The sequence below is a fragment of the Benincasa hispida genome, chromosome 4, assembly GCF_009727055.1.
Source record: "Benincasa hispida cultivar B227 chromosome 4, ASM972705v1, whole genome shotgun sequence".
NCBI lineage: Eukaryota > Viridiplantae > Streptophyta > Magnoliopsida > Cucurbitales > Cucurbitaceae > Benincasa > Benincasa hispida.
The window spans coordinates 10,777,007-10,789,482 of NC_052352.1; the positions used below are offsets into that span (position 1 = coordinate 10,777,007).

Sequence of the window (12,476 nt, forward strand, 5' to 3'; positions counted from 1 at the left end):
GTTTAGGTTTGCAAAGGGTTCGCGCCTACCATTTGTTAAAGGATATCTCAGCTTTTGTTAAATGATCGTGTATTCGTTCTTAAGAGATCGCTTAGATAATCCTAGGCGAGCATTTAGTATTCTTTAAACGATCGATTAGAGAAATGTAAAGGATCGTTTAGAAAAAAAATGTGTGATCATTTAGTGGTGTTTACATGATCATTTAAGTATTTGTAATGTGAATGTTTAGTTGTTTGTTACATGACCGTTTGGGTATTTGTAATGTGATCGTTTAGTTGCTTGTTACACGATCATTTAGGTATTTGTAATGCAATCGTTTAGTTGTTTGTTACACGATCATTACAGTATTTATAATGCGATCATTTAGTTGTTTGTTATGACGATCGTTTAGGTATTTGTAACGCAATCATTTAGTTGTTTGTTATCCTATCGTTTTTGTTTTATGTGACACGATCGTTTAGTTATTTGTTATGCAATCGTTTAGTTTTTATTATTTGATCGTTCACTTATTGTGGTAATGTATGCATTTGTTATAGGCTACTAAGATGGTCGTCCCTGCTGAGAAATATTTCCCTGCTATACTTTCTTGTCAAGTCCACAAAACTGCATTTATTATTAAGAATAAGTTGATAGAAGAACTGATGAGAATGTTTATGACAATGGCCTTTGGTCCATTGTTGGACATAGATCTTGTGGGAAACTTTTTCACCATTTTCTATTGAGGGAGATACGAATGCAAAACTAGACGTTATATCATTCAACATATTAAGGAAGAAGGTAACATTCTTTCAAGATGATTTTAATCTGATAACTGGGTTGTGTCGACCAAGAAAATTGTAGAAAGAGAAACAAGTGATGAGAGACTGCGACAACTCATTCTTGGACCGAAGGACCAAAATGATAAGGATAGTTCTTGCAAGAACATGAAGAATGCATTCGAGAAGTTTACTTTTACTAATATGAAAATTCCATCAAGGTTGCATTGACGTTATTCATCGAAACAGTGATGATTTGAAAAGACAAGAAAACCCATTTTGATATGAAGAAATTTGGGATTGTTGATGACCCTAAAGTCTTTAGACATTATGACTGGTGGTCCATCTTTTTCAAACGTACCTTGAATAGCATGAAGACTATTCATGCGTAGGAAGAAAGAGACACATGAAACAAAGAAAGCAGAAAATACTCATCATACCTCATATTATTGTATAAAGGGATTTGTACTTGCAGTATGTACTTTCGTTTCCATTTCACTTTAATCTGTGTGTTAATATTGTATGTGTAACAAACGCTCTAATATTATAGGTTTGGACTTACGAAATTTTATCAATGTCAAGTAAGTTTATAGCCACCAAAGTTAACAAGGTTGAAATTTCTAGAATTCTTGAATGAACTTGTTCTTGTGCTCCATCTTGTAAATGGTTGAGTAAGAATGTGTTTCAACTAAAAAAAGTAACTAATCTATCGCTTAGTAATTATTGGCATCTATTATAGTTTCATGCATTCTGACTTACTCATTCGCTTATGTACAGGCTATTGTTTTAATGAGACTTGTACCGAGCACAAAAGAGATAAGGTACAAGGAGAACCGGTTGGAAGGAAGAAAGATTCAGGAGGAGATCTATGATGTCGAAGGAAGAATGATTGAGGAGGTTGAGAGGCATGATCACTCTTTCCATATGAGTCCTTCGAGGGACACGATGGGTTGGACCAGCATGTTGGGGAGCAAGGAAATTAAAGAAGTTCGAAAAGATTTGGTGAACCTGACTACCATGGTCTGTCAGATGGGTAATACCTTTACTGTCCAACATCATTTGATGGGCCAATAGCTGAACGAAATAAAACTTCTAATCCAACGTCTATATGGGGTATGTATGCATATAATCCTAAATGATCGTTTGGATAATCCTAAATGATCGTGTAGATAATCCTAAACGATCGTTTGGATAGTCCTAAACGATCGTTTGGATAATCTTAAATGATCATTTGAGATTCTCCAAAAGATTGTTGAGGATAATCCAAATGATCGTTTAGAAAATATTAAACGATAGTGTGGATATTTATAAACAAGTGTATAAAATCTTAAACTATCGTGTAGAAAATCTTAAACGATCACGTAGAATATCTTAAACGATTGTGTAGAATATCTTCTTTACTTGTATGTTTTGTGTGATTTGTTCAAGATAACAAGGAAGGGGCTCGTGATGGTAATAAAAATGATGGTAATGATGATGGTGATAATAATGAATGGACTCAAGATGATGGTAATAATAATAATATTAATAAAGGAACACCTCATGACGAACAATCCAAATGTATAAGTGATCAATGTGTGGTTGTTGAGCACAATACAACGGAAGTAACAGTCGATGAAAGACCTAAACTCCCCATACAATCGTTCAATCTTAGGAGCCAGTTGAATGTTATGGAGAGTACAACTCAAAAGGAAGCCATTGAAATGAAGGTATGACCGTTGTACGTATTAATCATTTTAACATTGAAATCAAGGTAAGGCCATTATTATCTGACTGATTTACAATTTAAATGTAGGAGAAAAATAACCTCCTCAAGCACCAAAAAAGGAAGAAACCAACCAAATTTTCATCTGAGGATGTAAAAAGGGGGAAAAAGTCACATGCGGTTGGTAACAAAGAGGGAGAAGCTCAGCCACCTTCAAGTGATCATCAACCATTTCTTCCAAGTGATCCTCAACCACTTTCAAGTGATCCACACCCTCAATTACCTTCAAAATCTTACCAAAAAGCTCAACCACATGTAATTGAGCCTTAGCCACAAGCACCTGCAGTGGAATTGAAACCAACAACAAGTGTTATCAATCCCAACCGCTTGGTCCCAGTACTGGACTTTCCTATAAGAACCGTTACTGAATATGACCCGTTATTCCCAATCCTTGATGAGTTGTGAAATGAAAACAAAAAATGGAAAAGATATCTGAAAACTAAAAATGAGGAGCAAACAATTGTATATACATTTCGAACCAAGGAGTTCTTCAGGACACTTGAGCAGAACACAATGTAAATAATTATGTAAATCTTATAAAATTTATATACGATCATTTAGAAAATGTTAAATGATCGCTCAAAAAATCCTAAACGATTGTTTAACAATTACCAAATGATCGTTTAGAAAATATTATACGACAGTTTAGAAGATCCTCAATGATCGTTTAGACAATCGTGAACGATCGTTTAGAAATGCTTGAACGATCTTGTAGTAAATCTTCAATGATCGTTTAAGAACAGCTAAGTGATCGTCTAATAAAATTGGATTTATACTTGTGTGTGTGTGTATATATATATATATAGATAGATATAGATATAGATATCTTATTGGTACACGTGCATCATAAGTTGCAGTTGAGACTAAAATTATGCAAGTATCGATTCACAGTGGTTAATTTCAGCTTCACGGTATGCAAAATTTCATATCAATAATAACTCTTCATTCAAATTTATATTTACGTATTGCTTTGCCCCAGGAAGAAATAATGATGCCAGAAGGAATTGCTTCCAAGATCCGGTTAGAAGGTGTGGAAATGGAAGATGGCAGGTTTGTTTGATCAAGATGCACACATGAGGTTTTGGGCAGGATCATCTTATTTCATTGACTACGTACTTGGATAACACAGAATATAAACCATCATGGACAGAGGTTGACTTCATATTTGGGTCAATCAACATCAAACAATATTGGCTCATGCTTGCCAATAGTTTAAAACCGTGCACCATCTATGTATTTGACTCAATGCTTAACTACATAGGTAGTGATATATTTGATGGTTATTTTCAGCTGGTGGCCAGATCAATACCTTTGATGTTGATTTCCGTCGGATATGACAAGTGACATAGAAAGTTCAAGTACGGACCATGGGAAGTGAAGGGATCGAAAACGACTTTCCAATAGGGCAAGTCTCTTGACTGTAGCATTTTTTATGATAAGTTTATAGAATATCTTGTAACGGGTACAAATAGGGATAACTTAGAATAGAACAATATGGAATTATTTAAGAAACAATACGTTGCCCAGTTGTGGGCTAATCAATATGTATGGTAATCTATACTTGAATTTCTTGAAATGAATTTGCACTGTATATCTATGTTGAACCGAATGATATTAAACAAATACAACGAAGAACAAAAAATAACATGAATGAACAATCGTACAGAAATAACTAAACGACGTCTATATAATACTAAACGATCATTTATATAATACTAAACGATCGGTTATAAATAACTAAACGATCGCATATATATAAGTAAATGATTGCATATATAAAAGTAAACAATCACATACATATAAGTGAACGATCACATACATATAAGTGAATGATCACATATATATATATAAGTGAACGACCGCATATATTTAAGTCAACAATCATTCATAAAAAAGAAGTAAACGATCTCACAAAAATAAGTATACGATCGCATATACACAGAAATAAGTAAACGATCCCATAAATTACATATTATCAAGCCTAGATGGGCCAGTGCCAAGTGTTATTAATGTCTGTTTACACATTTTCTTGTTATGCCCTCTCTAACCATATCGTGTATACCTGTAGATTTGTTGCGGTTCCTCTCGAATAAAAGATATCCTAATGGGTTGACATCAACCCACACTTGGTACCTTTTGTGGTAATAGAAGTTCATAGTCTTCAAAATCTTATCTTCGACTCCATTCTTGTCTATGTTCAACAAGGAAGACCGGTTTTGCATAAGCAGCAAGCATACATTCAATTATAAACCATTTTGTACATAATGTTTAAACATTAATTTTCTAAGGGTTGTTGTAGATATTGCATGGGAGCATGGGATCTCTATGCCATTGAACTTCATACAAGTACATGTTCGTGAACAAAGATCAACCAACCCCCCTCCCCCCCAAATATCCATCTCCACATTAATTATATACATGTCCACGGGAGAAACACGATATGTTCTAAACATCAATTCTAATTCCTTAAAAATACTCATTGCATAATCAGCTATAATATTTGTGCATGTCATTGTTAGTGATTGATAGTTCCCATGCATCTTTCAACACTCCATTGAGGCATTCTACAATATTTATCGTCATCTTGTCATACCTACAATGGACTTGATAAACCCTTGCCCACCGTTGTAATCCAATCTCCTTAAGATAGGTCATCACCCCGGGATATTGATGGAGCTTAACCCAAGATATTTGAAACTTAGACATTCTATAAGCTTTTGCTGCTAGGTAGAAGTGTGAAATTATGCCCTTATTCTTAAATCTGTCCACCAACTTATTCTGAATATGGTATTTACATAGGGCATGGAATGCATTGGGGACTATACTTGAGAGATCATTCACAACTGAGATGTGACGAGCTAATATAATCACAAAATTTGGAATGTCTCCTACTAAAACCTTCAAATGAGTCATGAACCAATTCCATGATGCATCATTCTCCTCATCTACAATGCTAAAGGTGATAGGATATATGTTGTTATTGCCATCAATGTATGTTTCTATTAACAACATACCTTTATATTTCTTGTACAGATTTGTCCCATCAACAATGATTATTGGGAATATGCAGTTCAAGAAACTCCTAATACACCAACCAAGTGCCATGAAGACATACTTAAAGTAATGCACGTCCTCAACTTCAACCTCAAACATCGTACCAGGATTTATAAGCTTAAATGCCTCGCAATATGCCCTAACAATAGCATATGATCCTTTCAGCGACCCTCGTGCAAATACCAATCCATACTCTCTAGTGCGATAAGCCCTTCCGTAACTTATATCCACTCAAAAATCTCCCCGGACGTCCTCAATGATATCCCTAGTCGGTATGTTCGACCAACTTGTTTGTATTTGGACTTGATTAAGTGTCCAATAACCCAACTTTTTGCTTGTCAATGATTACTCATTCTCATTTCAAGAGAACATGTATGTTCACTTGGATATTTCATCACTTTGAAGGAATCGCTTTCTTTCAATTTTTTTGCACATACCCTTCATTTGCATTCCTTCACTGAACACCGTACAATTAGCAAGCTCTTCGTTGACTTCTTTATACAATAGTCAAAGTTTTTTTTTATTGCAAGTGTTGACAATTTAACTGACAAGTCATATTTCAAAAAGAAAATCTGACCGACCTTTATATCCTCATCATTTAGACAGTCATGAGGTCATCATATAATGGGTCCTCTGATGGTCTGGGTATATCTACAAATGGTTGGGTTGGAATGGTGGAATGCATTTGAACCAAAGGCATCACAACTGGTAGGACTAGAGCAGGTGGGGTTGGAACATGAATGTAATGTGTTGGAGAAGTTTGTGGTGTTGTAGAATGTCCATTTCCATGGTTAGTATCAAACTGTGGAGTACACTAGGGTTCATTGGTGTGACCAAACCAAGCTTCACTTCGATCTTCCCTCAAGTTACATGGCTCAATATGATCATCCATTGAAGACATGGTAAGAATATTACGTGTTGGAATGTTTGCATATCCAAAGTTGTGACTAGTTGGAATGGGTTGATTCGTTGGACTGCACTATTGGTACATATTCTCAATGTATACTCCATGACTTTCACGAGGTGTAACATATACAAATAACGGCATCTAGGATGCATCATTGCCTTCTAAAAAGAAGTTAAGATCTTCATTATCGACTATGTCAATTGGGGGAGCTGGAACCAGTAGATTGTAGCAACATGTGATGTGTATATCAAACATAACTGGATCAATATTCAGCCGGTGGTACATAATATTCTCTAATTCACTGACTGTTATATCATTTATGACCTTTAAATCTTTCATATAACCTCTAACATAACTACTTCCCACTTGGTTCTATTTCCCACCAAATGGTACAAAGATGCGAAGTAGCGTCGTTGATTTATAATTAGATCAGCAAATGTTAAGCAATACCCAATCAAATTTTAAGAAATCGCCCACTAATTGATAAGCGATCACCCCCAGTATTATATACATCTACACGATCATGAAATAGAATATAAACGATCATTATTTTATAAACGATTGTTCATATAATATTAAACGAGCATTTATGTAATTCTAAACAAATGTTTATATTATAATGAACGATCGTCTATATATTACTATACAATCGTCCATTCAATACTAAACGATCTGGGGGACAAGAAATACTATAGATTATCACTTACATTCTCTCCGTTTTTGGATCTAACGAATGAATCTTCCTCTATACCCAAAGACACAATAAAATGAACAAAGATGAAAGTGATCGACAATGAGGATGTTGTACTGAAACTCTGAGGGAACAATGAGAGAATGAAAAGCATTTGACGGAAAATGAATAACTGAGAGTGATCTTCCATTCTTGATATCAATGTTATTCAATGCTATTGGTAGAATATTAGTTGGGAATAAATACGTCGATGGAATGTTAGTGTTGCATTGAATACATATTGAATGAAGAGCTGAAGAAATCGTTGAAGGAAGAAGATGTGTGGTGTGGTTTATGGGCTTTTTTAAATTGGGGATAAAATTGGTATTTCACATGACCAAAAGGTCAATCATAGATAAGTTTTTAGGAATAGGTCATCCATAGAAAAGTGTTTTTGAGATTTGGATTATTTTATGAAATTTTCAATAGGATGTCGCTCCAAATCATTGCTTTGATATAGTTCTAATTAATACATAAGCTCAGACAATATTGTTAATGACAATTAAATTTGTAGTGTAATTTAAAATTTTAATGAACGAGGAATGTTTCCTCTTGAGATTTAGTGCTTACTACTTTCTCAAATTTTGACATGGAATCAATTAATGGGACAACAAGAATTAATCTCCAAAGATGAGTTATATCTCATTCCTCTTCAAATGTTTTTCAAATATCACAACGCATTCATTAATTATTTATATTTTCTCTCTTATCTATTAGTAAGACCTTTATTCTGTCTCAAATTGTACTAATATTTTCTTTAGAGCAAGTGATTTTCTAAAGAAACTTGAGAAAATAAAACTCATCCAAAGATGTTGTTCATCATTTTCAAATTCCTACATCAAATTTCATTGGTTAACTTCATAACCACTTTGTTAATGCTTGAAAGTTTTCTGTTATTTATGCAAAAAGAAAAAGAAACGTGTTAAAATTAACAAAGCCATTCATCTTATGTTTGTCTTAGATTAGGTTTTGAATGTGCAATCCTGTTTTTATTTCTTATTCTACAAGCTTTTCCCTTATATGGAAATAATCACATGCCATTCAGATATATGTTAGGTCACATTTATCAAACTGTCGTAAAAATTGGTGTGATTGAAATAGAATTTCATTGGCGAATCAATTGTAATTAATCTGAATCGCAAATGTAATTGGATTGATTGTAATCGCATTTATCTAGAATTATGAATCTGTCACATTTTACTGTTATCATTATCATTACCGTTATTACTTGACCCTAATAGTAACAGTAAGGGTAAAGGTAACAGTAAAGGTAACGTAATGACAGTAATGATAAAGATAACAATAAATTAGCAAATTTATAATTTTCATAGTGTTATAATAACAATATTTGTAAATATAACGATAACGGTAATGTGATCTTAATTAGATTGAGCACTCTTCATTCTTCGATTAAATTACATGATTTGATTACAAATTTCGATGCGGGCCCTACAACTCATTATGATTATTGAAGGTAAGTTAACAAAAAAAAATCAACTAGGACTCACTTTTTATATTACCATTGATGGATTATCTTTCAACTAGTGTAAACGTGACCTTAATTCCAATACGATCTTAGGCCGGCAACCACTATAGGACTTTGAACAATATGTCCACCTCCGACCTCCACCCAACTCAGATAACCAAAAACCATGTCGTTTTCTCTTTTAACTCTTGCAGTCCCTGCAATTTTCAGCTTAAAACTCAACTTTTGATTCTTCCTTTTGAACTCCAATTTCTTTGGATTCACTCCCACTTTGAACCCCTTCATGCCTCTCAACTTTGCTTCATATGTAGCTCTCTTCTCTCCAATCTTGGTCAATGTCCTCTTAAATTCTCCTAAGATTTCTCCTTTACTTGTCTTTGAATTACTAGTATTCACAATTATGATAAAAGAAGGGTAGTTCAAGTCCATCGATGGATTTTCGCAGTCGTTTGAGTCCAATCGAGTGATTGTTTGGATTTGACTTTTTGTGTAGTTTAATGCACATAAAAGATTTACATAGTCTTGGATTCCCATGTCGTAGACCAATCCCGGGTCAATGGCTTTGTTGGGATTAATATGGCCAGAACCCATGGCTAAAGGACTAGCAAATCTGTTCTTGTTGCCAATGTCTTTGATAGAAGTTTGATTGTTGTCTACGACATCGGCCGTGGTCATCATTGCCGACCGAATCGCTGCAGGGCTCCACCCATGGTGTACAACCTTGAGAAGGGCTGCAACCCCGGCGGCGTGCGGGCAAGACATTGAAGTTCCTGACATTATATTAAACTTGGTGTAAATTGGGTCTGAGTAAACATACATGGCTGCTACATTCTGAGGCCATGAAGCTAAAATGGCATCACCAGGCGCCATAATGTCGGGCTTTAACACAAATGGGCAGCTCATTGATGGCCCTCTTGAGCTGTAACGAGCCACACTTGGTGCTGGCTTTGTCCCAAGTATTGTCTTGTGGAAATTCACCTCTGCTTTTGGGTCAGAGCTTTTTTTTATGTAATCTTTTATGATGTTACCATTATATGGGCTGAGGAAAATTGAAGGGAATGATGTTTGGATTAAGTTATCCCAATCAGAGATATTGGAAATGAAAACTCCTAAGGCAACATTTGCACTTTGAACATTGTCAACTTGTGAACTTAAGGAGTAGTACTCATCTTTGTCATCACATACCGCAATCTTGTATCCAATTCGTTTGAGTTTCTTTAAATTTTGGCATCCACCCATGAAAACAATGGGGAGTGGAGAAACATCCATGGTTGAGTTTAAAGGAAATAAGGATGATCCCAAAATTGTAACTCCATTGCTAAGTGTAATTGTACCTCCAAAATCGCGGTCCATTGTGCCTGCTGCAACATTCAAAACCCAAGGAGCTCCATTGTGTACTGTCCCAAGCTGAGGTCCATTGTTTCCGGTGGTTGTCGCCACGAAAATACCTCTCTCCACTGCGGCGAATGTGGCTATAGCAACTGGATCTTGGTACAACGGAACCCCGTCGAGACCGAGTGACAAAGATATGACATCAACGCCATCTGAAATTGCCTGGTCGATTGCAGCTATTACATCTGATACTGCATTACCCTCTTCCCATATGGCCTTGTATATTGCTATCCGTGCACGTGGAGCCACACCTCTGGCAGTTCCTCGACCATAGCCGAAAAACGACGCCTCTTTAACGTAGCTTCCTACATCAGTTTAAGTTTTTGAGTTGATTGATGATTTAACATGGTATCATTGTATAAAGTTTAACGTTTGTTTCTTTGTTCAATAGTGTTAAAGTATTGATATGGTCAAAATACCTCGAAGTTGTTATTTGACACTCTGAATGACTAAATTGAATATGCATTTATGTTCTTTGTATGTTTGGGGTGCGGTATAAATAAACCATCAAACCCTAGAGATGTCTCTCTAATATGATATTTTTCTCTAATAATAAACTGGTCTTTTCCTCTATCTTTGGATGTAGCAGTGAACCACGTAAATACTTTTGTCAACCTTTACTATTTTCGTTTCTCACTTTCTTTATTTGTTGATTTTGTAACAAATAAAATTAAATTTTTATCATAACTCATCAATTTAAGATTTTAAGTTGATTGGTGATTTGACAGTACCTGCTGCAATGGTCGCCGTATGAGTTCCATGACCGATTGTGTCACGTGTCGAGTTCATCGATATTGTTATATTCGGAAACTTAGCAAGCAGTCCTTTGTTAAAAAACCTAGCTCCAATCAGCTTCTTGTTGCACAATGAGGCATTGAAATGAGTACCACGCTCACATTCTCCTTTCCATCTAGATGGAATTTCAGACATCCCATCATCATTAAAGCTCTCACCTTCAGGCCAAATTCCAGTATCCACAAACCCAATTATAACATCACTGCCATAATTAGAGATGGGCAAGAGACCAAAGTTGGAGCTCAGACCAAGGAAATGAGAGGAGTGAGTTGTATCAACACGAACCGATGAATCAAGAACAGAGGACACATAGCCAGGGGAATTTTTCAAAGCCTCAAGCTCAGATGGGCTGAGACTTGCACTGAAACCATCGATGGCATGGTTATAAGAATGGGTCAATTTGGAGGAGGAAGATGCAGAAGAAGAAGAAGAAGAAGAAGAATGCAGAACAGAGGAAATGGTGGCAGAGTACCAGCTATGGCGGCTAGCAAAAGGCTTAGGCATGGCGGCTGAGTTCATGTGGACGATGTAATTATCAGTTTCTGTCAAGATAGGGCACAGCCAAAGAATGGGTATCAAAGAAAACCAGAAGTATAGACCAGCTGCCATTGATGATCAAATATGGAAGACCTTATGCAAGAGTTAAGTGTATATATCATCAATTTCTATTACTTGTCTCATTTCCTTGATGTAGGGGCCACATATATCTAACTCTAATGAATCATTCAAATTTACTAGAAAAGATTTGACGTGTTAGATATCTATAATCAAACTATAAAATATATTCCAACTTTGAACTTTAAATTATAATTTTGAATTAGAAACAAATTTAAAAATTGAGAGATTTATTAGATGCATAATTCTAAGTTTAGACATATTTGACATTTTTAAAAATTCACAGACTAAATAAATATAAATTTTAAAATTATAGAGTAAATTTGGAATGTTTGGTGATAAAAATTATGGATACCATGGAAGATTCAAAAAATTTTTTTGCATAGAAAGCTTAGTTTAAAACTTTGTAAAAGTATTAAAATAAGTCAAATAATTTAAATACAAATTTAATTCATGAAGTTTTAATTTTGTATTTTATAGATTATTAGACTTTAATAATGTCTAATAGGCATAAACTATGTCTACTACGTTCTTAGCATTTACGACTTTTTTAAAAAATTAATTGATTTGTTAGATATAAAATTTAATTTATATCTAATAAAATTTAAACTTCAAGTTTGTGTTTAATAGATCCATTGATTTTTTAATAAAAAAATCTAAAAGCTAAAGACATATTATTTGAGATGATTGTAGGGAGAGATGGAGAAATATTGGAGAATTACGATTAGCATTTCTCAACATACAAGGAGATGAAAGCAAATTTAAATACAAGGATTAAAATAGGTTCAATAGCTTTTACATATAAAATAAATCTAACATAAACTAAACCTATTATATTTAATATTAAATACTATAACATATACTCTAACATTACTCTATTAAACACAAAGTTAAAAATTCAAAAAATTTAAGACTTATTATACACACGTTAAAAGTTTAAAAATTTATACTTTTTTAAATCTATGGACCAAATAAAT

At 34.4% G+C, this 12,476-nt stretch overlaps 2 protein-coding genes across 2 annotated transcripts; both read right to left on the reverse strand.

Annotated features, from left to right (window-relative positions):
- Window positions 1-5,007: 5,007 nt before the first annotated feature.
- Window positions 5,008-5,673, reverse strand: LOC120076066. The gene has a single exon (XM_039029847.1). It carries the CDS (start codon window positions 5,671-5,673, stop codon window positions 5,008-5,010), a length of 666 nt encoding a protein of 221 aa, XP_038885775.1.
- A 3,096-nt stretch (window positions 5,674-8,769) lies between these two features.
- On the reverse strand, window positions 8,770-11,493 carry LOC120076067 (subtilisin-like protease SBT3). Its single transcript, XM_039029848.1, has 2 exons — window positions 10,821-11,493; window positions 8,770-10,394 (listed from the first exon to the last, which is right to left on the reverse strand). Exons 1-2 carry the CDS (start codon window positions 11,491-11,493, stop codon window positions 8,770-8,772), a joined length of 2,298 nt encoding a protein of 765 aa, XP_038885776.1.
- Between the last annotated feature and the right edge of the window lie 983 nt (window positions 11,494-12,476).